The following is a 27,770-nucleotide window of genomic DNA, read 5'->3' as shown; positions in this document are numbered from 1 at the left end:
AGAGTAACAATAAATACATTAGTTCCGTACTCTGCTGGCTTGCCTCCCAGAATGTCAGAACACGACACATAATTCGTTCTCTTTTCGGGGTGGGTTCCAAATGTGTTCCATTTCTAACAGTCAGTCCATCTAACGTTGCTAATTTTGCTGCTCACAGTTTGACAGTCAGACCTGATAACCTGTGTATAGGTCCTAACCAATGTTGCGACTGCAGCATCTGCTGTTCCAGAATTCACTTAAAGATAAATGTCAGGTTCCACCATAAACCTACGTTACCTTGACTGTGAGCCAGCATCACAATATCTCACCTGTGACAGGGAGTTCAGGTGTTCCTTGGCTGCTTTAACAGACCTGAATTCATTCTCACCTATAGTGCTTGAACTGTCCTCTAGCCAGGCACCACAATGTCACTGTGTGCTGGGACAAAATGACTTAAATACACAAGGTCATATCTCAGCTGCACTATTGGGATGAGGGAGTGAGGAAAGAAGCAGTGGATATATCAGAAAACAAGTACCCTGGTGCATATATGGTTGATACATGTATGAAATGGTTGGAGGGAACACCTAAAACTTAACAGGAATAGTTTTGCAATTTCCTGCTCCCAATGCATATTTTCACCACAACCACCAGCACCCCCTAATGACCCCCAAACCCCCCTCCATCCAACCAGAAGCGGAGTCATGAATTCAGGTGCTTTCTCCATTATTTTCCATCCATTAGTATAATGTACAAAATACAAAGTTTCCATGGCCTCATCCCACTCTACCTCATTTCCTTGTACCCCTTTATTTCTTTCTATGGATCTCCCAATTTGTTGGATTTCTACCTTGCATTTGCTTAAGCCTTTTCTTTGAACTTGATATTGTCATTTTCCTCATTAGTTGACCATGGTTGCTGAACTACAAGTGAAGATCTTGCCTTTTATTGCTACATGTACAGCAACTCAGCTAGTCCCACTCTCCCACCTTTTGAACACAATTCAATCAGTTTGCTGCAATCAATTGAAGTTTGCCTTTTACTTAAATTCAAAAGTTTAGTTTGTGATTCTCTTAGCTGGTTCTCAAACTTAATATCAAATTCATTCATACTATACTCACTATCTGCAAGATGTTCCACTCCTATCAGGTTATTGGCAGAACCTCAAGGGCAATTAGGGATGGGCACCAAGTGCTGGCCTAGCCAGCGATGCCCACATCCCATGAATAAATTTAAAAAAAACCTTCAGCCACCTTAGCCCTGCTTTCTAGAATTCCATCCCTCACTCTATCTCCCTTCCTGTCTTTAAAAGGCTTGAGGGGAAAAATTCATTTATGTTGTGACACTACACAGACTTATATCGATTCCCTGGGAGCAGGGAGTGTCATAAGTCCCTACCATTGCAGCTGGGGTGGCATTCTCCATTGATATTACTGAAAAATGGTGCATGGGTGGACATGCAGCCACTCACTGCACTGCCTCCCTCAATGAATCAACATAGGGATCCTCTAGGGAAGAGTGATCATAGCATGCTAGAATTTCAAGTTCAGTTTCAGAGAGAGAAACTTGAGTCCCATACTAGTGTTCTGGAGTTAAACAAAGGTAACTACATAGGTATGAGGGCAGATTTGGCCCTAGTGGACTGGGCAGGAAATCTACAAGGTAGGACAGTTGATGAACAGTGGCAGATATTTAAGGAGATATTCAATTCGTCCCAAGTAAAATATATTCCAATGAGGAAGAAAGATGGTAAGAGAGGGAAAAAGCATCCATGGCTAAGCAAGGAAGTTAAAGATAACTTAAAGGCAAAAACTAAGGCATAGCAAATTGCAAAGGTCAGTGGCAGGCTGGAAGATTGGGAAATTTTTAAAGATCAACAAAGGGTTACTAAAAAAATAATAAAAAGAGCAAAGGTAAATGATGAAAGAAAACTAGCTCAAAATGTAAAAACTGATAGTAAAAGCTTCTACAAGTATATAAAAGGAAAGAGAGTAGCTAAAGTGAATGTTGGTCCCTTGGAGGACGAGACTGGGGAGTTAATAGTGGGGAAGACAGAAATGGCAGTGACGCTTAATCAATATTTTGCCTCAGTTTTCACAGTGGAGGACACTAGTACAACCCCAATAGTAACAGGTAGTACAGAGGATATAGAGAAGGAGGAACTTAGAACACTCACCATCACTAGAAAAAAAGTACTGAGCAAACTATTGGGATTAAAGGGTGACAAGTCCCCAGGACCTGATGGCCTACATCCCAGAGTCTTAAAGGAAGTGCAGCAGAGATAGTGGACGTAATGGCTATATATTCCAAAATTCCCTGGATTCTGGGAAGGTTCCAGTGGATTGGAAAAATGCTAATATAACACCCTTATTCAAAAATGGGGGTAAACAGAAAGTAGGAAACTATAGACCAGTTAGTTTAACGTCTGTCGTTGGGAAATTATTGGAATCCATTATTAAGGAAGTAGTAATGGGGCATTTGGAAAGTCAAAATGCAATCCATCAGAGTCAGCATGGTTTTATGAAGAGTAAATTATGTTTGACTAATTTGCTAGAGTTCTTTGAAGTTGTGACAAGCAAAGTGGATAATGGGGATTCTGTAGATGTAGTATATCTGGACTTCCAGAAGGCCTTTGATAAGGTGCCGCACAAAAGATTAATACACAAGATAAGATCACATGGAGTTAGGGGTAATATATTAGCTTGGATAGAGGATTGGCTAACCAACAGAAAGCAGAGAGTTGGGATAAATGGGTCTTTTTCTGGATGGCAAGCTGTAACTAGTGGGGTGCCACAGGGTTCGGTCCTTGGGCCGCAACTATTTACAATCTATATTAATGACTTGGATTCAGGGATAGAAGATACTATAGCTAAATTTGAAGATGACACCAAAATAGGTGGGAAAGTCAGTTGCAATGAAGAAATAAGAAATTTACAAATGAATATAGACAGGTTAGGCAGATGGAGTTTAACGAGGATAAGTGTGAGGTTATCCACTTTGGTCAGAAGAATAAAAAGGCGACTTATTATTTAAATGGAGAGAAACTTCAGAATGCTTCAGTGCAGAGGGATCTGGGTGTCCTCGTGCATGAATCACTGAAAGCTAGTATGCAGGTACAGCAGGTAATAAGGAAGGCAAATGGGATTCTGGCATTTATTGCTAAGGAATAGAGTATAAAAATAGGGAAGTGTTGTTGCAACTGTACAAGGCATTGGTGAGACCGCACCTGGAGTACTGTGCACAGTTTTGGTCCCCTTACTTGAGGAAGGATGTAGTTGCATTGGAGGCGGTTCAGAGGAGGTTCACTAGATTGATTCCAGAGATGCGGGGCTTGTCTTATGGGAAGAGATTGAGCAGCTTAGGCCTATACTCGCTAGAGTTTAGAAGGATGAGGGGATCTCATTGAGGTATCTAAGACGCTAAATGGGATAGACAAAGTAGACGTGGAGCAGATGTTTCTCCTTGTGGGGCATTCTAGAATGAGAGGCCATAGTTTTAGGCTAAGGGGTGGTAGATTTAAGTCAGAGATGAGGAGGAATTACTTTTCTCAAAGGGTCATGAATCTGTGGAATTCACTACCTCAGAGTGCAGTGGATGCCGGGACGCTGAATAAATTTAAGGAGGAGATAGACAGGTTTTTAATTAGTAACAGGTTGAAAGGTTATGGGGAGAGGGCGGGAAATTGGAGTTGAGGCCGAGATGAGATCAGCCATGATCGTAATGAATGGCAGGGCAGGCTCGAGGGGCTGAATTGCCTACTCCTGCTCCTAATTCTTATGTTCTTATATTCTATAAGTCTGCATACACAAGTAAATTTCTCCCCTTGGCATCTTCCACCAAACTTCCTCACAACGCCTAACTTTCTCAACATGGACTGGTGTCTATTCCTTCACTCTCTGGTTAAATGTGCTAAATAAATGGAAATTGTTGTTGATCTTTAAGACACAGTATAGATGGTAACTGTGTGTACATCTATTTCTGAAAGCAGTCCATATTCTGTACCAAAGTAGCAGCCATCAGGAGAAAAGGCAGAAAAGGAAAGTGAAGTAAAGGCTGCATTTGATTTGAATTAAGAATAATTGAAAAAATACTAAATTCTCATTTCTCCATGATACTGTGCCACTCACAAAGGAAGGAGACTAAAATAAATAAAGCTCTTTCACAATTTATTTTTTGAATTTTATCAGAGCAAAACTTGATTTTATTATTGTTCCAGGTGTTGGGGCAAGTTGAAAATTAAACAAAGACCTGTGTGAATGTCAGGTCTGTAGATGATGCTTGAATGCTAGAGGTGGATTTGATGTGTTGAGGGATTGGGCACAAGGCTGGCAAATGATACTTAACTGAGAAAAGTATAGTGGTATGCATATGGGCCAGGGTGATCTGGACTAGTTTCGATTGTCTAAGCAGGTCAAGGAGGAATTTCCCAGATTTTTTTCTTCAAATCATCCTGAGTTTTCACCTCTACCAGGTGATCACATGGTTTTGGATGGGGCGGAAAATGTACATCATGTGATGCACACATCATTGCAGCTTCCTGGGACAGGGTAGATGGGCCAGAGTGTCTTTTTCTGTCTGTTATTGTCTGTATGCTTGTAGAAATATAAAAATAAAATTCAAAGCCAGCCATTAACAGCTGTTGTCTTGCAAGTAGCTATTCTTTTTTCAGAAACCCAGGTATAACTTCCAACTTTACCTGGACATTTCACTTACCTCCTCCTCTAGCAGCTCCACCACCTGTTGGATACATTCATTCACAGATGTGAGGTTTGTTTTGAGGACCAGCTCCGAACTTTCTGGCTTCTCGTACTCTGAATCAATCCCGGTAAATCCTAAACAAGCAAACAAAATAAGCTGAATGAAGCACTGGACCTTATTCTGGGGTATGCAGAAAATTATGCATAGATCCTTTAGGTGTTAACATGACTTTTATTGATCTAAGAAAAATATCTTATCTAACATTATACAGGGCTGTTTGTTCAACTTCTCCCAGGGACCAATGGATAACAGGGTTATTGGTGTAGCACCAGATAAATCAGAAAGGCCCATGTGCTAAGTTAGCTATTCTCAGTCAAGGTAGCAGTTGGAGAGCTACAGTTGAACTTGGGCTCGCTGGTGTAGGAGAAAATAATAGCACGAGTTCCTTTTCTCACTCGACACCTAGAATGGATGTCAGTTAAAAGCACCATCATTGACTGTGATGCCCTTAGCAATTTAGCAGTCCCTCCACATTTGCAGGAGTGAGCCAAAGGCACAACAGAATGAACCAAGCCCTGGAAATGATGCACATGATTAGGATATGAGGATGGGCTAGAAGACTTGGACTCTCAGACTTTATTTTCCATCCATTAATTTTAAAAAATGAAGTGAGCAATTTCTCCGTTTGTACCCAGAGTGATAGGACCTGGGTTGTATTCATGACCCTAGAAAAGAAATGGCTGAGGGATAACTGAATAGGGGTCATTAAATAATGGAACTGCTTCCTAGGGTAGACATGGTTGACAGGGCCCTCAACCGTGTCCGGCCCATCTCCCGCACATCCGCCCTCACACCTTCCTCTCCCTCCCAGAACCATGATAGAGTCCCCCTTGTCCTCACTTATCACCCCACCTGCCTCCGCATTCAAAGGATCATCCTCTGCCATTTCCGCCAAATCTAGCATGATGCCACCACCAAACATATCTTCCCTTCACCCCTCTGGCGGCATTCCGCAGGGATCATTCCCTCCGGGACACCCTGGTCCACTCCTCCATCACCCCCTACACCTCAACCCCCTCCCACGGCACCTTCCCATGCAACCGCAGAAGGTGCAACACCTGCCCCTTTACTTCCCCTCTCCTCACCGTCCAAGGGCCCAAACACTCCTTTCAAGTGAAGCAGCATTTCACTTGCACTTCCCTCAGTTTAGACTACTTCATTCGCTGCTCCCAATGTGGTTTCCTCTACATTGGAGACACCAAACGCAGACTGGGTGACCGCTTTGCGGAACACCTTCGGTCTGTCCGCAAGCATGACCCAGACCTCCCTGTCGCTTGCCATTTCAACACTCTACCCTGCTCTCATGCCCACATGTCCGTCCTTGGCCTGCTGCAACGTTCCAGTGAAGCTCAACGCAAACTGGAGGAACAGCATCTCATCTTCCGACTAGGCACTTTACAGCCTTCAGGGCTGAATATTGAGTTCAACAATTTTAGATCATGAACTCTCTCCTCCATGCCCACCCACTTTCCGATCCCCCTTTTTTCCAATAATTTATATAGATTTTTCTTTTCTCACCTTTCTTCCATTATTTTTAAATGTATTTCCATCCATTGTTTTATCTCTATCTTTTAGCCTATTTCGATCCCTTCCCTCCACCCCACCTCCACTAGGGCTACCTGTACCTTGCTCGTCCTGCTTTCTACCCTTAATGTCACCTATTGGCACATTCCTTAGATAATATCACCACCGTCAACAGCTCTTTGCCCTTTTGTCTATGACATCTTTTGGCAATCTCTGCCTATCACTGGCCCTCTATCTGTGTTCCTCTCCGCAGATGCTGTCAGACCTGCTGAGTTTTTCCAGGTATTTTTATTTTTGTTTTAGATATAGAGAAGATGTTTCCACTTGCAGGCAGTCCAAATCTAGGGGCAGAAGTTTACAGTCCCCTGTGATGAGCTTGCAGGTGGGGTGGGGCCTGTAAAATCCTGCAGGTGACATTCCCGCTGCCCACTCACCTGCCTCAGACCTCACTGCAATTTCATGAATGCCTAGCCATCTCCCAAATTGAGGCCCTTAGGTGATCAGTTAATGTCCACTTAAGAGCCACTTCCTGCTCTGACTGCAACATTTCAGCCAGCGGGAGGAGAGTGATGAAGGAGGGATGCCCAGCAGGTTAACCTCCTGGACATCAGTTGGGAAAGGGGGTGGGGTTGTCTCCTTCACGGGCCCCATTTTCCAGTCGGAGGCCCTCCCCAAGGTCTGTCTCCGTGGAAGTGGCCCCTTCCTCCTGGCATTTGCACCTGGTTCCCCTACCTCTCTGGGGCCTCCTGTCCTGTCCCTGCTGAGAACCCCCCTCAGACATACCTTTTATCCAGCACTTGGCTCTTTGTTTTCTGGAACTGGATGCAGTCCCAGCAGTGACCACCGCTCCCCATGGTGCTGATGAGACCAGACAGCTGCAGGCCAATCAGATTGTTAAATGGCTGCAAGGCAACCATATGGAGCAGAGGGCAAGTACCTCACCAACTTTTTCGGTGGTGGGGTGGGAAACCCTGCCACAGGATTCTAAATATACGATAGTCACTAATAAATCCAGTAAGGAATTCAGGAAATTACCCAGACAGTGGCATGTGGAACATGCTAGCACTTGGTGTAGTTGAGGTGAATAACATAGATCCATTAAGGGAAAGTTAGATATGCACCTCAGCGAGAAAGGAACAGAAGGGTATGTAGAGAAGGTAAGATGAAGTAGGAACGGTGGAGGCACATATGAAACTTATACACTAACACAGGCCAGTTGGGCCGATTAGCCTTACTGTAAATTCCATGCAATATCCAGGATAGGAAAACGTGTAATTTGGGCATTCATGACTGCACATTACAGCAAATGGTACAAAAGAGGCAATTTGGGCCCTGAGGACACTAAAGCAGAAGCAAGAGGGCTTTTACCTCACAAATAATTCTCTAAGGTTTCCATTGTCTTTCTGTTAAATTCAAAATCAGTGCAGTTTTTACTGCAGTTGTTTGATGTTCCTGCATTTTCTTTGCGTGGATACAGCAAGGTCATGCTGCAGATTAGGAATGAAATATCACTCCTGCCCCTAGACTTTGGTTTTTCTCACACTTCTCACTGATAGCTGTACTAAATGAATATTGTTTCACTGCACAAAATGGAGCTGCATGTTCACTGTGCAAACACTCTTGTAACATCTCTTCAATTAACTGATAGCCATCAACAATGCTGAAAGCTACAATTTGCAGTGCTCGAGAGGTCTCACATTATCAGAGAATATTTAGTTGAGGCATTATCACAAGAGCCCTTCTGCTGATAGTATATTAGTACCTTTGATCTCTCCTGCTCTAGCCTTCTTATAAAGACCTTTCACATCACGACTTTCACAGATATCTAAAGGAGCATCGACAAAGACTTCAAAAAACGGGAGTTTGGAGATCTCGTGAATTTTTCTTGCTTTTTCACGATCCTAAAGATTAAAATGAACATACAAAATTAACACTGCTTGTTTGTGACAGTTGTCGGGGCCACAACACACAATAATTCCTCCTTAAATCTTTCCACCAGGCTATCTTGTGACCCAGTCAGCCAAAGAAGTATTGTGCTAAAATCAATTATCAGGTTGCCTTAATTGTGCTCCATGGTTTGGGATCATATCGATTTTTTCTGTATTTTTAATAAATAGTTTAAACAGTCTTTGATAAAACATGTCTTGTTCACAAAATACAAAAGCAATTGAAGCCAGCAGAAAATGTTGTCTATAATAATTTCATTGGGTGTATTTTATACATATCCTCATCTTTTCACTGTAACACAATAATGTGGGAGTTAGTGCATGTTTTAATAATTAAAATGCCATTTTAGTGAGTACTGTAATAAAATCATCAAATAAATTGTCTGCCTCTTAAATGACCTTTTCTGACACCTTTGAGAATAAAGTTTTAAGGATCAAATTGCTTCTTCCTGCATTTGCAATTAACTGTTGGGGAGAACTTTCAACAATAGGTTTATTTACTGACAGTTATAGAGAGTTTAATGTACTTGCTCATCCATCAAGCAAATCTCTTCCTACAAACAGTCATTTATCAAATGTACAATTCAGGATGTAAGGGTCAATGAAATGGATGAGCCCAACGTTGATTAAAATGTTTCTAAAAAAAATTTGATCTTTTTGAATAGATTATAGAAAGACGCCATTTGGTTCTATAAAACACCAGTCAAGGGACTTGATGCTAAACATTCTCGGTATTCTACATTAAAGAAACTATAGTATGTTCCTTATTTATTTTCCAACATTCATTAGCTACACCCAGGTCAGTCACTACAACTGTATATGGTAGGAGTCTAGCATTTCAATGCTTTTTGGAAAGGTTTACCACTCCTCTTCCCTTACTCCCTGTTTTCAGGCCCTAGGTTGGTGCTCTGCGTCAAAGCTCTCCTCTTTGGTTAGGGTGCAGGGACAGTCCATTCTGTAGACAAGCCCATAGTATCATCAAATGCTGCTCCTTCATTGATTCCCCAGGAGGCTAATTTCTTGGGATATTCCTTCCCTGCTGGGGCTATTCATCCTCCCAAAGATCTTGGCCAACAGTTACAGTTTACAGTAAACTCAAACAGGTAGTCAAGATTGAGATTCAAATCATTCACAGTTTAATGCTCCCACATTACATTAGAGGTTGTTTTAAGAAGCTGATGGTCAGAGATTTTGATATATATCATTTATCCACCTGTCCAGAGAATGGAGGCTGGAATGAATTTACATCAAGGAACATGTCAGTTTCTTCTTTCTAATGAACTTACCTTTGCAAATGGAGAGATAAAACTAGTGATACAGACAAGTCCAGCATCTGCAAACAGTTTGGCTACCTCAGCAATACGCCGAATATTCTCCTCACGGTCCTCAGAGGTGAAACCCAGGTTTTTGTTTAGTCCTTGTCTGATGTTATCTCCATCCAAAGAGTAACAAGGAATACCATGGGTTACCAAGAACTCCTCCAATGCAAATCCAATTGTGGTCTTTCCAGCACCTGATAGGCCTGAAGGGAAAATTTTGACGTCAATTAAGTTGGAATGAGCTACCTAAAATTCCTAAAAGAAAGATCCAAAGGAGAACCGCCACTTCGGTATTACCTCACATGCCCACCATACCAGCAGATGCTGCTGGCAGCTTTCCCCTGCCTATTAATTTGATTTCCACTTCTACTGCAATCTGAGATTACCTGCAACCCACCCTCCCTCCCCAATTCTGCTGCTGCAGGCTAGCTCCAGTTGCAGGAGCAGGAGCAGGAGCAGAAACAATATTGCCCTCGCAAGTGTAAACCTATTGGAAGAGCACAGAGCACTTTGCTTATTGCCTGGGAAATAATGAGATAAATGAAAAGTCCTGGGGTTAAGTATGTGATATCGTTACTGTACTCATTTTGGTGAATTGGCATGCAATCATAAATAATCATAGATAACATGTTACCAGTCAGCCAGACAGTGCAGCCACGGAATCCACTACGGGTGCCAACAATTTGGCCTCTCTTGCTTCGACTAACATGATGGGACTGATAGACCACATTGGTGGATTTCTGAATTTCCTGTAAGAATAGAAAATGTTACGAGTTAGCAATTTTCTGACAGAGCATTTTACCAGGCAATAGAAGAACCATAAAAAGTAAACAAAATGAAAATTACCACATATTATTAAGTAAAGCAAATGTATATTAATGAGGCACATTTTGTATCGTCTTTTAACGTATGATACTGGGAAAAGAATGATTGAGGATTTTTGTTTGTTTTAACTTATCCTAGCCAACTAACAAAAACAGGATGTGGTCCACCAGAAGCTGCTGTTCCCAAATGTTCACTTAAGAGACATTGGATGATTACCAACCTGAGTGCAAACCACATGCAAATATAAAACCCCCAAGAGTTTTCCTTGCTGAGTGAGGATTAATTTGCCATGTACTGCATAATGGAAGACCAAATGTGACATGTCAGTGTACATCACAGATTAGCTTGCAGTTTAACTGCAAGTTACAAGATTATTGTCAGTACACGTTCGTGACCAGAACACAGCAGACAGTTATCACTGGGGCAAATAATGACAAATGATAATGTGGCAAGTCTGACTAGACTTCACCCCCACCTCAACACTCTCATGGCGCATTTGTTGATTAGATTTTAGCTGGTGGTCTTATAAAGATAAATAGGATAATTGTCATCCTGTGAAACTTTTCCAATTTTGGGCAAAGGATGCTGACTAGTTAAACCTATCCTATGGCACCTATCAGTCAAGCTTATATTGGCAGTAATTAGTTATTCACTAATTCCATTATGAAGCAGTAGGGCTTCTGGTTAATTGCAGAATTCATTCACAAAAAAGCAGCCTCTCAATAATATTGTGGGCAGGATTTTCTGCCTGTCGGGTGGGTGGTGTGAGAGCGGGTGTGGGCGGGCGCGGACCCGATCGCCACCCACGATTGGGTCCGCGCTGCCATTTTACACGGGCGGGCCAATTAAGGCCCGCCCAGCGTGAATCGCGGCTCCCGGGGACAGTGGGAGTGGGCGGGCGGCGGCGGGACTGCAATGACCACCCGGTCCAATGGCGACCTGCCGGCCTGTTTTAAAAAGCTGCTGCAGCCTTTCAAACACTGTGAATCATGGTTGGTGGAAGGGCAGGGGGGTAGGGCAGGGGGGCACTGTGCTCCTCGTATTTCGGATGATTGCCTTGCTGCCTTCCTCGAGGAGGTGGCTGCGCGACGGGAGGTATTCAAACCCCAGGACGGGAGTTGGAGGCCCTCCCACATGACCAAACGTGCCTGGGAGGAGGTGGTGGAGGTGGTGAGCTCCGACGGCGTGGTGCAACGCACCTGGATCCAGTGTCGCAAGGTGAGTACCATGTTGGCATCGATCACTTAACCCAACAGGTAGGCTTACCTCCTACCTCCTCCTTAGGTGACCCCCCGCCCCAAGTCTGAGTGTAGTGACTGCATTGAATCATTGACGACAAGTGTCCTTCGCTGGGTGGGCCAGCAGATATTGCCCATGCCGAGGTCACCCTGGGAGGGTGGTGATGAGATGGGTTCTGCACCCGCAGCATGTGGTACACTGAGGCCCACATCACTGTTTTGGGAGCAACCTGGAGGAGCTGCACCTAGGCGCAGAGCTGGAACTCCAGGACATGTCAAAGTCAGGGTGATGACATGCTGGGAGGGGAGCTTCAAGGTGGTGTGGCACCGATCGATCTGCTGTCCTCTGCACTCCATGTGCTTGCGCCTCCTTGCTATGGAAGGTTAGACTATGTATGCCAAATGTGATGTAGGCAGCATTTGGCCAAGGAGGGGTGGGGGGGAAACAGACCTGGCATCTTTGTGAGAGTGTTCGGCAGCAGCGGGGTGAGGAGACACTGCAGCCCTGCAATGTCCCACTCTGGTTGGGGTGGGCCGTCCGCGAAGAGAGTCCAGGTACAAGTAGCATTTAGCAATGGTCTTCTCTCCTTTCCAGGAGAAGAAGGCACATAATGCTGCTGAGCAGGTGAGGACTGGCGGAGGGCCGGCCCAGATGACGATTCTCAGCCACTTCGTGCAGGAGGCCCCAGATCTGGAGAGGCGCCATGCGCCCAGGTCCACCAGTGTCAGTGAGGCTGGGGTGCTATAAGCAGGTATGTTTGCCCAGCAGTGAGGTCACCATTGTTCTGCCAGCAGCCACGGCAGTGCTGAATGTTCAGTGATTGAAATTTGCAACATGGCTTGACCATTGCTTATGGAAGAATGAGCGCATAATGATCCAGGGGACAGGGATGCACATTGACATTGTCTCCACATTAACTGATCCAATGTCCTTGTTCTTCATTCCGCGTCAGTGAAACAGGGCTGGGAGGAGGAGCAGCAGAGGCACCTTCACACACCCGAGGGGCCTGAAGTCTCACCAGCGTCTCTGCCAGGCAGGCACCAGCGCAGATACTAGCACCTCGGTTGGAATTAGAACATCGGCTAGTATCCCGGCGCACAGTGGTGAGGGCACTTCACAGCTGTTGGAGGAGCTGGCAGAGTCAGAGAGTGCCCATGGCGCCAGCAGTCGGAGGACTGCAGGGAACCAGGAACATGCTCAGTCGGTGCCTCTGGGGTCATCTGTGACGCAAAAAACACAGGAAATGCAGCCGGGTGTGTGGTAGCATCTGGTGGAGATACATGAGGCTACGCTTGGCTTGGTCTCTGTGGTGGAGGAGTCTCCGTGGACCATCGCTGATGCAATGAGCCTCATGGCCGAGCACCATGCGTCCTCCATGGAGAGAGTGATGACAATCATCGAGAGGCTCCTCCAGGAGACCATTTGGACCAGCAACCCCTCACATTGGCATTGACCTCAGCTGGTCATTGCCAGTGTGGGAGATGGTCTAGGCACCAAGTGTCCCAGCTCGATGCCCATCCATCCGCGGTGAGTAGGGAGGTCCGATGTGGCCTCATGTCGGCGCAGCAGCTTCCTGCCACCTCTGCGGGCTCCTCTCAGGGCGCTCCGGATGAGGGCAGCAGCTCCTCCGCCCCTTTGCCAGTGACCAAAGCATCTGATGAGGCTGCAACAACTGGGGAGATGCCAGCTGTGGAACTGGCTGCTCCCTCCCAGGCGGGGCCAGCACTGGCTTCACGGGCCAGAGGACGCCCGCCAAGGTCATTGAGGCCAACAGGACAGCAGAGTCAGCAGGCTGGCTCAGGTGCCACTCCCAGCGAGGGGGCAGCACCAAGACATAGCACCCGAAAACGTAAACATAAGGCACCTTAGGCACACCACGGGTTTATCACTGGTGCTTTTGTGTTGGCTCACAATGAGGTCATTATGAGTTGGTGTGATGTTTAACACCTTTGTCATTCTGTTTTCTTAAGTTCCTTTTGTTATAATATTAAATTCAGACATCTCACCATGGCTGAGGGTGACTCTTTTCTTCTGTAGGTGGATGTTTACCAATAATTTTAGGGATGATTTGTGGGATATTCAACTTTATTAACAGTAATTTTAGTTAATGTTCCTACCCAGGCAGATTTTGCACTCAGGTATCGAGCCTGCAGCCCAGGCTTGTCCTGGAGGTCCATCTGTGGTGTGCTAGTTGAAGGTTCATTGGATTAAAGCCTCCCGGGTGTCCCTGCCTCCCTGGAGTATGCCCGGGTCAGCGTCTACCCCGTCAGCGTTTCCCTGTGCATGCTCATCCTCGGACTCACTGCCGGACTCATCGTGTGCAGCCGCAGACACTGCGTCTACATCTTTGTCGTCCACAGCGTCCCCCCTTTCCAGCGCCAGATTGTGGAGAGCGCAGCATGCAACCACTATCACCGACACATGATCTGGAGGATACTGGAGTGCGCCCCCTGAACAGTCCGGGCATCGGAAGGGCTTTTTGAGAAAACTGATGGCTCTCTCCACCACAGCCCTTGTGGTGATGTGGCTCCTATTGTACCACTGCTCAGCTTCTGTTCTTGGATGGCGGAGAGACGTCATGAGCCACCTTCTGAGGGGATAGCCCTTGTCACCCAGCAGCCATCCATCCAGCCGGGCTGGAGCACTGAAAAGCCTCGGCAAATGGGAGTGTCTGAGGATGTAGGCATCGTGGGAGCTGCCTGGGTACCTTGCACAGACTTGTAGAATCAGCATCCTGTGATCACACACTATCTGCACGTTCATGGAGTGGAAGCCCTTCCTGTTGACGAAGGCACCGGGCTCACCTGCTGGTGCCTTGATGGCCACATGTGTACAGTCTATTGCACCCTGGACGCAGGGGAAGCCAGCAATGGCCGCGAAGCCTATGGCTCGCTGTGTCTGGTTTGCCTGGTCCCAACTGTGGTGGATGAAGGTCAATGCACACCTGAACCTGCTTGACACAAATGTGGACAGCTGATTGGGAGACACCGCAAAGATCACCCGTTGATCCCTGGAAGGAGCCAGAGGCATAGAAGTTAAGGGGAGCTGTTACTTTTAGAGCCACTGGCATGGGGTGTCCACCCACACAGTTAGCGGACATTTCAGGCCCAATCATTTGACAGATATAGTTGACTATCTCCTTTGGGAGACGGAGTCTCAGACGTATTGAGGTAGCTGCTTCGCTGCCTGTATTCCCTGGCAGCAGGATAATGGCGTCTTCTGCGGCCCCTTCCGCCTTGGACTACCTCTTGGCCCTGCGCCCCTTGTGCCTGCACCTGTCCTCCCAAAGGTTGCTCCTCTGGAGGCTGAATGTGCACTCCTGGCCTCCTCCCACTTCTAGCCCTCCCTTCCTCCTCAGAGGAGGTGCTCCCAGTGGAGAGTTCAACTCCCATTCCCAGGCTAAGGGAAGGCTTCCTGAAACCTGCAGGCCTAAAAAAGATTCTTCACTGCAGAGTGCTGACCTGAAGGTTGTGAGTCCAGTCCAAGCAGCTGACATGCATTTTGAAGTATTGCAGGTCACACAGGCAAGTATCAGTAAGTTTGAAAAATCAATATATGACGGAGCACACTCGTGACGCCACTGAGCCCTCTTATCCCACCCGTGGATGAGGTTTATACAAATGTCTCCTCCGCCTGCCCATTGCGCCCGTGTGCTGACCCGAAGATCGCACGGGCGCCAAAAAATCGGCGTCAATTGGCGCCTCGAGGCCTTAAGTGACCCGTTAATTAATGGTGGGCACGCATCGGATATCATTGCACACCCGCCCAATGAAATATCGCGATGGTGCGTGGTGACGTCGGGACACTCGCCCGACATCACCGCACATCATTTCAAGCATCGGAGTGCGGGTCCCGACCCACACGCCAACGGGAAAATTCTGTGCTGTGTTTCTATGCTAATTCCTAACTCAGTGCTTTGCTGCAGTGCAATAATTAAAGCCTTGCTTTCAGGCTGTTGCTCTCTAAAATCAAACCACAATCTATAAATGGTGTACGTCAAAATAATCTCAACCATGATGGGAAATACCTTACAGCTTGCGTTCTTCTTATTTCTATTGTATCCCACTTCCCTGTGCTTTTCTCAATTTATACTGAAACGGAACTAGGGAGATCAAAGCTTGGATTCACATTCTGCATAGATTATGGTCCAAAGTGAAACCTAATAATGGAGGAGGGGGTCTACCTGAATTCCTTTGAGGTGTGGTGCCCATTTTTATTATAAGTTTGTTTTCATGGGTTTTGAATGGGACTTGCTGTGCATAGAAAGGCTGCCATGTTTGCCTACAAAGCAACAATGAGTCGGCTTCAATAATAATTGACTGCCTGTGAATTGGGCTTTCTAAGGCTGTGAAAGGTGCTATATAAATGCAAGTTTTTTTAACCTCTGTCTGCTTACCTTGATTGTTTGCTCCAACTTTCATTGGAATTCTTACATTTAATAATGTATCAATGGAGATCTCATGAAATAGAATAATAGCCAGAGGTATCATTAATCTGTTCATACTGAATGACGTATGCATTGGTAAGATAATAAGTATTGCATTTTGTGCTCTGTCAGCGTGCCAGAATTCTGGAGACGACTATGATTAAAAAAAGATAATAGTTAAAATAAAACTATTTTTCAATAGGTTTAAGTTTTAAAATTTTGATAAATTTGTAGTCAGCATTTGATGAAGAACTAAGGCACTGCATTGTGCATTGTCTTTCATAACATCTTTGAATGAGACAGAGTTTGTGATGCCAGGATGTCTTAACTAATATGTAGAGCACTCCAGAAGATATCCCATGGATAACATTAAGGGGAATGGGGGGGTGGGGGGGTGCAGGAGCAGAGAGCAGGGGGTGGTGGTGAATAGGACATGCTCTTTGGTAATTTTTTTTAAACCACAGAATAAATGACACAAAATTTAAAGCTTGTATCCCACAGATATTGCAGAACCATATCGAGTGCACCTTACAGATGCTTAGTTGCTTAGAGGTTACATTTGTGATTTCAAGTTCTGATCATTTTGTCTTCACCTGATTTAGGGGCAGGTCTCCAATCTTTACAACTCTAGTCACTATTGTTCTGTAGGCAAACATGTCACATGATATTTCTGATTGAATGGATCTCCCCAACAGATTAAATGTGGCATCCAGAACCAATGGCTGCAGTCTAATCATATTTGCCACTGGCAGTATGCTGTCTGGACATGGGGTATGAAAATATCTCAGTGTCCTTTGCTTTGAAGTATTTGCAGAAGATGACTGAAGACAGCCCTACCAGTCTCCAAGGTTTCTGCGCTCCCCCAATTCTTGCCTCTTGTGCATTCCCCGGGTTCGTTTGCCCCACCATTCCTGGCCGTGCATGCAGCTTCCTTGGCCCTGAACTTTGGAATTCCCTTCTTAAACTTCTCTGCCTCACTACTTCTCTTTCCTGCTTTCAGGCACTCCTTGAAACTTACGTTTTTACCAAGATTTGGCCACCTGTCCTAATATCTACTTACATGACGGCTAATGCTCCCGTGAAACACTTTGGGACACAACTAGATTAAAGACGGTGTAGAAATAAAGATGCTGTTGTTGCATGGTACTCCTGTCACCTTATTTGGTTTCTGATTCATTATTTACTGATTACTTATTCAGAAAACGCTCTGGTCAGGGTTGTTCCACATACCAAGCTATTTTCTGCATGCCTTGTTGTAGCAATCCCCAGCTGTAGACAGCATACTGATGGGAAATAGTGCCAAACAAGAGTGAAGCAGCAGAAATAAAAGAGGCAAGTAAGTGATAGGATTCAAATTTTCAATAAGCAAGAGGAGTTTGATATCAATGTGATAATTTCAGAAATTTAAGAAGGTGCAGCTGGAGAACAATGACAGTCAAACAAACAGCACTTTAAACTAGGAACAAAGCAAAGGCATTCATTCTAGAGTCTCTGGAAACTGCCCAACAAACTTAAGACAGTTTTCACAAAGGGACTGCATGAATGGAGGCTATTACTTAAGTAATTAAGGAAGTTTAATCTTACACTGTGCCATTGTCTTTGAATCTTGAAGTTCATTCCTGCAGTGGTTCATATTTTGTTAATTTGACCATTATAAGATCTAGGTCATACCCCATTACTGTAAGTTGAACCCTTTTCGTGACAACTAATAGGCCAGTATAATAATCTGTAACAAGTGAGAACTGAAACTAGGATAGCGCACCAATTTCACCTGGTGAAGATTTAAAGGAATTAAGTTAGCATTTTTGTCATTGAAACAATAATTTTCACATCAGGCTATTATTTCCTGAATATGTTTCTTTTTCAGTAATTCAGTTCAGCAGGTACGACATGCAAAACTGAGTAATTTTACCAGGCAACATTTTATTAAATATTTTATGCTATTACATCAGCTTTAATGGCACACTAATCCTAAATGAAAAACCTACCCTAATCTTTTTTAACATTTACATTCAGCAAAGATTCTGGTGATAAAATATAGCAAAATGGAAACTGAAATGAACTTTTTAGTAAGTAAATCTTATGGCCTGAATTTTTCAGATGGCGGGATCTTGTGTCCCACCATCTGAAGAGTTGGCGGAGAACACATCCTTGCCGATTCCGACTGCCCCACAGCCAATTTAGACTCCAACAGGATTTAATTGGCTGCAGGCAAGACTTCCACCCCTCACTCAGCAGGAAGTCCTGCCTTAGAGAGCTGCTGGCCAATCTGGTTGGCCGACAGCTCTCCAGACCCCTGCAGTGACTGTGCTGCAGTGGACAGAAAAGCAAGTTCAAGAAGACGTTGGAGACTAAGTCCAGGAACTGGAGGCCCAGGTAAGTTCAGGGGGGTCCCGGGATGGGGAGCGTAGGGAAGGACTGGGGGGGGGGCGCACGGGGGCGGGGGGGGGGGCGATTAGGGTCTCGGGAGAGATGCCGGGGTGGGGGTGAAGGGAGGCCCAGAGGCCACTGGACCCTGCGGAGGGTGGGGGGCACCTGACTTCAGAAGGGGCTTCTGATGGAGGCGCCCCCCCCCACCCTTCCCACCCAAGATGTATTTCCGGCCTCCCCCACAGAGGTTCAATCCTCCTGCCAGCCTAAAAATTGAGGTTGGGCAGGAAACGGCCCTTAAATGACCATTAATTGGTCACTTAAGGTCCTCAATTGGGGCAAGGGCAAGCTTCTTGTCTAAGAATCTGCCTGTCCCAGTGTAAAATTGCTGTGTGGTCGGGGCTGGGGTGAATCCAAAGAGAACCCCATCCCTTCGATTTCACACTCCCCCTACCCCCTAAAAATCTGCCAGTGACGGGGTGTAAAATTCTGGCCTATGTTTGGGCACCAACTGAAAGAAAGTAAACTTCCCATCCTTTCTATCTACCAGCAGTCACACCAGGTTCAAACAAGGTAACCAAAGGGAATTCAGTAGCTCATTCACAATTCTTGAAGAAAACTTTCCGTGCCAAAGTAAACCAGTAGAAACTTCTTTGCAGCCTTCCTTGAAGTCTTCACAGTGTGCTAGGAGGCTAAAATTGTATAAATAGTTAAATGGATAGCTGAAGCAGCTATTCATTGCGATCTCTGGAACAATGTTAATTTGAAATAGTCAAGAAATTGAAGATACATGAAGCTTCAGCAACAACTTACATTTGTACCCTGGCCAAGGAAGCTGACAGGGTCAGGGTAAGAGGCAAGGCAGGAAGATAGAACAAGGGGAGGGTGGGGACTGGAATCTAAAGTAAGGTCAATGTGAACATATAAATTAGGAGCAGGAGTATGCCATTTGGCCTGTCCAGCCTGCTCCACTATTTGATAAGATCCTGGCTGATCTGATTGTGACCTCAACTCTACTTTCCTGTTTACCCCCTTTAACCTTTGACTCCCTTGCCAATCAAGAATCTATCGAGCTCTGCCTTAAAAATATTCAATGACCCAGCCTCCACTGCTCTCAGGGAAGAGAATTCCACAGACTAACGACCCTTTGAGAGGAAAAAAAATCTCCTCATCTCCACTTTAAATGGGAGATCGCTTATTTTTAAACTGTGGCCGTTAGTTTTAGTCTTCCCATAAGGGGGAACGCTCTCTCAGCATCCACCCTGTCAAGACCTTCAGGATCTTATATTTTCAATAAGATCACCTCTCATTCTTCTAAACTCCAATGGATACAGGCCCAACCTGTCCAACCTTTCCTCATAGGATAACCCCTTCATCCCAGGAATCAGTCGGGTGAACCTTCTCTGAACTGCTTCTAATGCAATTATATCCTTTATTAAGTAAGGAGACCAAAACTGTACACAGTACTCCAGGTGTGGTCTCACCAAAGGCCTGTCAACTGTAGCAAAACTCCCCTAATTTTATAAAAGCAAAACACTGTGGGTGCTGGAAAACTGAAACAAAAACAGAATATGCTGGAAAAAGCATGTTTCGAGTCCTTATGGCTCTTCTTCAGCTTTGAAGAAGAGTCATATGGACTCGAAAAGTTAACTCTGTTTTTTTTTCTCTCCACAGATGCTGTTAGACCTGCTGAGTTTATCTAGCATTTTCTGTTTTTGTTCCCTAATATTATATTCCATTCCCTTACAATAAGCAACAACATTCCATTTGCCTTCCTAATCACTTGCTGTATTTGCATACCAACTTTTTGTGACTTATGTACCAGGACACCCAGATCCCTCTGCACCATAGAGTTCTGCTGTCTCCATTTAAATGATATACTGCTTTTCTGCCTTTCCTGCCAAATTGGACAAGTTCACATTTTCCCACATTATACTCCATCTGCCAAATTATTGCCCGCTCACTGAACCTATCTATAGTCTGATGCTTTTATATCGCATCAGTTGTTCATTCCTCCAGTGGTTTCCCTTACACATTAGAAGAAAGGCTAGCTGCTTAGGGAATGAGTGCTACCCCCTTCACACTTGGCTTATGATATTTCTTTAGAATCATGGTCAGCTGTGGAACTCCAATATAGTCAGCTTCCTGTTTGAGCTGGAAGACTCAGTGAGCAAACTACTGGAGTCATAAAATAGCATTTCAGAGAGTTGGACAAGTTAGATGGTTTCCTGCAAGTAAAATACCAGTGGCAAGGGCATGTGGGGGGTGGTTGGTGGTGCTATGCACTATGCCAATAAATGCTGGTGGTCCCCCTGTGGGCCCGGGAGACCTTCCTTATCAGCACCCAGGGCCCATGGAGGGTAGGGCCACCCCTGTTGAAAAAGCTCTCCCCACCCCCTGCCCTTGACAAGAGAGATTTTGAATCAGCTTATGAAAAGGTCAGAATGGTAAAGCAACATGCTTTGAAGGAATGTTTCAGAGAGTATGGTCATAACTGAAGGATCAATCTTTGATGTGGGGCAGAAGGAATGGAGACCAAGAAGTGATTGAGAATCTAGTGAGTGAATGATGTGGGCTGAGACGTTTAACTGGAAATGATTACCAGGGTGGGACAAGCTTTGGAAGCAATTTTAAAATGAAGATAAAAATCTAGATCTGCTGGAAATTAGAGAACCAGTGGAACTTGGCAAGGATGGGCATGGTGAAAGTTCAGAAGGAAGCTTGAATTGAGGAATGCTGGATTCGCTGTTATCTGGATGGAGGAAGCAAGGCTGGATTAAAGGGCATTTGAGAAGTTGAAGCTCAAGCTGGTGATGACATGGATGAGGGATTCAGCATCTGAGGGTTAAGGATGTAAACTGGCAACATTTCAGAAGTGGAAGAAATTGGTTTTGATGATGGGATGTATATGTTGTTGAAATCTCAGCTCAGGTTTGAATATAATGCTCAATTTATACACGGTCAGGGTAAACTTAGCAAGCAGGCAGGGAGGCTGATTGAGTCAGTACCAACGCTCATTTGTGATAGTGAGTATGCTGATGTTGAGCTTTAGTAAGTTTTGCCTCAACAAGGCTTGATGCCAGGGAGGAAGTCGATGGCGGTGACAGTGAGGTATATAGTTGGGCACCATCAGCTTACATTCCCCTCCATGTTTGCAGATACTATCTAGGAGTAGCAATTGGACCATAAATGGGATGAACCTAGTGGGTACCATTTGAAAACAACAGATCACTACGTGGACACAAGAAAAGGAAACATCTGAGGAGATGCAACGATTGTGTTGTACAGGTACCAATAAAACAATGCAAGTAATGGTGCTATGGAGGTGGACTGTGAAGTGAGGGATGAAGGATGTTAAAACTGATGGAAAAATTGAGGAGGGTGAAGGAGGATAGTGAGCTGCTATAGCCAAATAGGATGTCTTTGAATACAATAGACAAAGTGGCCTTGGTGCTACAGGGTAAGTGGAAACTGGAACGAAAGGATACGAGTAGGACAGGAGAGTGCATAGGTAGTTGCTGAGAAAGTGGGTTTAAAAAGGTTGACAGAGCAGATAGAAGGCTTCTGACAGGAAGTCAATTTTAATGAGGGCTTGGGAAGAGAAGGGAAAATACTGCCAAGGGTAGGGTTGAGGGCTGAGTTAGAGAACAATTGGGGGAGCGATGAGTTTCAGAGTACAATGCAGGAGAGAGAGGCAACCACACGTGATCTTAATGTTGAAAACAAAATGAGGTGAGGATGGAGAGTGCATGGATTGATCCGTAATGAGGACAGAGGAGCTGTTTTGTACTGGTTTGACTTTGCTCTCCAGTACAGCATTAGCAGAAGAGAGAAAGGCCCAACCACTTGAGACAGTGAAGATAAATCTGGTAATAAGCAGCCAAATTGGATGTGCTCCATGTGCTAAAGCATCTGGCCCACAGACCTGAGGAGGAGAGCCTGTTGTACCAGGAGAGCAGTGGGGGTGGAGGACTTCCAGGGGCAAGCACAAGTGTATGCAAATGGTAGTAAAGTTGTAATTCACTAGACTAACTGAGGAGGTGTGCAAGAGGAAAAGTTGGAGAGATTGCAGGTGAAGGAGTTTTATTGCGCGGACAGCAAAAAAGGTGGATGGATTAAAAAGTGGGAGGAGTCCATCAAGTTTACAAAGCAAAGTTGTGACCTCAATGCTATTCTAATCTGTTATGTTGTACACCCCAAAGTGAGTTGGAAAACATGGTGGATAGTTGCCAGCTAGCAACAAGCTCATTCCTGGCCAAGGTATTCATCCCAGATTGGGAGTCAACTGAAACGCCATTGCTGTTTCCTGGGTATTAACAGTGGTGGTGGCATAGTGGTGTTGTTACTGGACTAGTAATCCAGAGACCCAGGCTAATTCTCTGGGGACCCGGGTTGGAATCCCACCATGGCAAATGGTGAAATTTGAATTCAATGAAATGTCTGCAATTAAAAGTCTAATAATGAACATGAAACCATGTCGATTCACTCATGCCCTTTAGGGAAGGAAATCTGCTGCCTTTACCTGGTCTGGCCTACATGCGACTCTAGACCCACAGCAATGTGGTTGACTCTTAAATGCCCTCTGATCTCATCCTCACTTGTATCAAACCTCTAAAAACAAGTCAATAAGGAATGAAACCAGACAGACCACCCGACATCGACCTAGGCACCAGAATTGACAACGGCAAACTCAGCCTTGACGACCCTGCAAAGTCCTCTTTACTAAATTCTGGGGGCTAGTGCCAAAATTGGGAGAGGTGTCTTACAGACTAGTCAAGCAGCAGCCTGACATAGCCATACTCACAGAATCATACCTTACAGAACAGGTCCCAGACACCACCATCACCATCCCTGGGTCTGTCCTGCCAATGGGACAGTTCAGCAGAGCTGGTGGCACAGTGGTCCACAGTGGGGAAGGAGTTGCCTTGGGGGTCCTCAACATCGACCCTAGAGCCCATGAAGTCTCATGGCATCAGCACAAACCTGGGCAAGGAAAGCTCCGGCTGATTACCACGTAATGTCCCCCCCTCAGCTGATGAATCAGTGCTCCTCCATGTTGAACACTACTTGGAGGAAGCACTGAGGGTGGCAAGGGCACAGAATGTACTCTGGGTGGGGAACTTCAATGTCCAGTGGCTCGTAGCACCACTACAGACCAAGCTGGCCAAGTCCTAAAGGACATAGCTGCTAGATTGGGTCTGAGGCAGATGGTGAGGGAACCAGCAAGAGGGAAAAACATACTTGACCTCATCCCTATCAACCTGATCAACCTGCCTGCTGCAGATGCATCTGTCCATGACAGTATCGGTAGGGGTGACCACTGCACGGTCCTCGTAGTGATGAAGTCCCGTCTTCACATTGAGGATATTCCCCATCATGTTGTGTGGCACTACCACCATGCTAATTGGGATAGGTTTTGAACAGATCTAGCGACTTAAGACTGGACAACCATGAGGCGCTGTGGGCCATCAGCAGCAGCAGAATTGTACACAACCACCATCTGTGACCTCATAGCCCAGCATATCCCCCACTCCAACATTACCACCAAGCCAGGGATCAACCCTGGTTCAATGACAAGTGCAGGAGGGCATGCCAGGAGCAGCACCACACATACCTAAAAATGAGGTGTCAACATGGTGACGCTACAACACAGGGCTACTTGCGTGCCAAACAGCATAAGCAGCAAGCGTTAGACAGAGCTAAGTGATTTTTCAACTAACCAATCAGATCTAAGCTTTGCAGTCCTGCCACATCCAGTCTGGAATGGTGGTGGACAATTAAACAATTCACTAGAGGAGGAGGCTCCACAAATATCCCCATCCTCAATGATGGGGAGCCCAACATATCGGTGTAAAAGATAAGGCTGAAGCATTTGCTACAATCTTCATTCAGAAATGCCGAGTGAATGATCCATCTTGGCCTCCTCTGGAGGCCCCCAGCATCACAGATGCCAGTCTTCAGCCAATTCGGTTCACTCCACGTGATATCAAGAAACAGCTGAAGGCACTAGATACTGCAAAGGTTATGGGCCCTGACAATATTCCAGCAATAGTGCTGAAGACTTGTGCTCAAGAACTTGCCGCGCCCCTAGCCAAGCTGTTGCAGTACAGCTACAACACTGGCATCTACTCGGCTATGTGGAAAATTGCCCAGGTATGTCCTGTACACAAAAAGCTGGACAAATCCAACCTGGACAATGACTGCCCCATCAGTCTACACTTGATTATCAGTAAAGTGATGGAAGGGATCATCAACAGTGCTATCATGCGTCACTTGCTTAGCAATAACCCGCTCACTGATGCTCAGTTTAGAGTGTGGCATCTGGGAGCCCTAGCAAAACTGGCGTCAATGGGAATCAGGGGGAAAACTTTCTGCTGGTTGGAGTCGTGCCTATCACAAAGGAAGATGGTTATGGTTGTTGAAGGTCAATCATCTCAGTTCCAGGACATCACTGCTCAGGATAATGTCTGAGGCCCAACCATCTTCAGCTGCTTCATCAATGACCTTCCTTCCATCATAAGATCAGAAGTGGGGATGTTCGCTGATGATTGCACAATGTTCAGCACCATTCGCGACTCCTCAGATACTAGAACAGTCCATGTCCAAATGCAGCAAGACCTGGACAATATCCAGGCTTGGACTGACAAATGGCGAGTAACATTTGCACCACACAAGTGCCAGGCAATGACTATCTCCAACAAGAGAGAATCTAGACATTGTCCCCTGACATTCAATGGCATTACCATCACCGAATCCCCCACTATCAACATCTTGGGGGTTACCATTGACCAGAAACTAAACTGGACTAGCAATATAAATACTATGGCTACAAGCGCAGGTCAGAGGCTAGGAATCCTGTGATGAATAACTCACCTCCTGACTCCCCAACACCTGTCTACCATCTACAAGGCACAAGTCAGGAGTGTGATGGAAAAGCCTTCACTTGCTTGGATGAGTGCAGCTCCAACAGCAGTCAATCTGAACACCATCCAGGACAAAGCAGCCCGCTTGATTGGCACCACATCTACAAACATTAAGTCCCTCCACCATCGTGGCAGCAGTGTGTACCATCTACAAGATGCACTTCAGGAACTCACCAAGGCTCCTGAGGCTGCAACTTCCAAACCCACGATTGCTATCATCTAGAAGGACAAGGGCAGGAACACCACCACCTGGAAGTTCCCCTCCAAGTCACTCACCATCCTGACTTGGAAATATATCGGGGTCCCTTCTCTGTTACTGGGTCGAAATCCTGGATCTCCCTCCCTAACAGCACTGTGGGTGTACCTACACCACATGGACTGCAGCGGTTCAAGAAGGCAGCTCACCACCACCTTCCCAAGGGCAATTAGGGATGGGCAATAAATGCTGGCCTAGGCAGCGAAACCCACATCCTGTAAACAAATAAAAAAAACTATGTACGTGACCTGCCTTCAAATTCAGCCCTGATGAACAGACTGAGGATCCCTTCTCCCAACCTCCTATAGGGCCCTAGATAAGGAGTTGTGTAACTTCAACCCATTTCCTTGTGGGTTTGGGTCCTCAATTGGCTCAAAGTTGGCAATCTGCCCCAGAAAAGTCGTGAAGCTGGCAGATATGGAAAAATTCACTTTGGTGCAATAGGGGGATCTCTTGAGAGGCTTGAGTTAAGACAGGTTAGTGGAGATCTATAGAGATGTGCTTGAGATGTTTGAATGGAGACACTTAGGGGAGTTACTTTAACCTAACCACCTTTTGGAAAGCTGACAGGTCATAATGACCAGCCATTTTATACCCCCACCTGACTTTGCATTCAGTAAAAAAATTGGTGTAATCCAATTTAGTCAGTTTCCCAACAGGAAAACTTACACTTAACCTCTTTCTGTCTACATCAAGCACTTCCAGGTCAGGCACAACGCAACCAGCCTCTCAACGGCTTCCATTCTGCCTCTCCACCCAAACCTGGCTCACTGCACCGAGGTGAATAATTTCATTTCCTTTTTCAGCCACCTTCAGGAATTTTCTAAAGCAGAAAATGGAAACATGTTGCATCCCTAAGCACTGATCCCCTTGGATCTGATGGGCGCAAGCTTTACAGAAAAACGGGATCCATTTATCAAGGCCAGTGGACAGTCAGCCCTACTTTCTGCTAAAAAATGAAATTAACACTTGGATGTTTATTTTGTTAGGACTCAAGAACAGAATTGCATTATCTTCAGTTATTGAGATAGGAACCTAATTCATTGACAAAATCAAATCCCTGATTTAAAAGCCACTAAACTACTTTGTACTTTAGTTAATGAGCCTGTTGCAAGATATTGACCCATCGCCTTCTAAGAAGAGCAGTGTTTTGCAGGCCAGAATTCAGGATAATATGGGTTATCTGGGCCCTTTACATTTGAAAACCTCAACCACAGCTGAATTACACAGCCAGCTTCCTTTGTGGGCAAAATTATAAACTGACTCTTTCAGGAAACAGGACCAGTAGAAAATGCCAGTGAGGAACTTAATACAACTTCCATTTGTAAAAAAAAACTCTAAATGTGAAGGCATTCCCCTCTTTACAGCATCAGCTAGACTCCAGTAATTACTTCACTAACTGTTCTTGTTGGCAGAGCTTGTGGCTGTAATTTTAAAACAGTTTGACACTGTGGTGTGCCAGGTATATGAAACAGTAAAGCAGTGTTTGAAAGTCTTTCTAAAAAAATATTTACCGATCACGCTTTCAGCCCTCACTAATCCAAACTATGCAATACTGTGCAATACTGAATACTTTCACTGTTCACACCTTACACTCACCTTACTCAAGCCCTGTTCGGTGTTGTATAAATCTGCTGCTGTTAAGGTTTAGAATACTACCTCTGGATTCATTATTTGGCATTGAAGGAAGAGACCTCACTTGAATTAGAAGTCATGGATAATGTGGACTCACAATGGTCATAATTTAGTATTTGCAACACAGAGCCTGGTTTCCTACAGAAAGGCAAAACTCATGGATTGTAAATGCTTGTGGAAGGGAGCATAGATCTCTTCATAGGTTTGTTAGTATTAACTTGACAACTCTTCCTTCTGTAATGCCTTACATGTAATTGTTATCCTCATTTTTCCCTAGCTTACTTCTTTTCATTATTCTAAATAGTATAATCACCACCAATGTTCCCTAACGAGTGATCCTTGGCCCCCTCCTCTTCCTCATACTGCCCGTTGGTGATATAATCCACAGGTATGGAGGTCAATTTCCACATGTTTGCTGATGACACCCAACTAGCCACAACCTTTCCTGACCTTGCATTAAACCAATGCTGTGTCTGTCTGTCTGATGTCAAGTCATAGCTGAGCCAAAATTTCTCCAACTGCCAGAAGACCATTTTCTGCCCAAGTCACAAACTTCACTCCTTCGCCATT

At 45.2% G+C, this 27,770-nt stretch overlaps 1 protein-coding gene across 1 annotated transcript in view; it reads right to left on the bottom strand.

Moving 5' to 3' along the window:
* papss2b (3'-phosphoadenosine 5'-phosphosulfate synthase 2b) overlaps nt 1–27,770 on the bottom strand; it is a 130,859-nt gene that overhangs the window by 86,020 nt on the left and 17,069 nt on the right. Inside the window, exons 2-5 of the mRNA XM_078565947.1 lie at nt 10,161–10,275; nt 9,494–9,729; nt 8,024–8,162; nt 4,693–4,811 (exon numbers count right to left, since the gene is read on the bottom strand). Of these exons, the coding sequence (XP_078422073.1) occupies nt 4,693–4,811; nt 8,024–8,162; nt 9,494–9,729; nt 10,161–10,275 (609 nt within the window). The remainder of the gene's footprint in view (nt 1–4,692; nt 4,812–8,023; nt 8,163–9,493; nt 9,730–10,160; nt 10,276–27,770) is intronic.

Source organism: Cetorhinus maximus, chromosome 20 (genome assembly GCF_964194155.1).
Source record: "Cetorhinus maximus chromosome 20, sCetMax3.hap1.1, whole genome shotgun sequence".
NCBI classification, from domain to species: Eukaryota; Metazoa; Chordata; class Chondrichthyes; order Lamniformes; family Cetorhinidae; genus Cetorhinus; species Cetorhinus maximus.
Note: the sequence above shows the minus strand (reverse complement) of the source record. Positions and strands in the feature narration are given on the sequence as shown.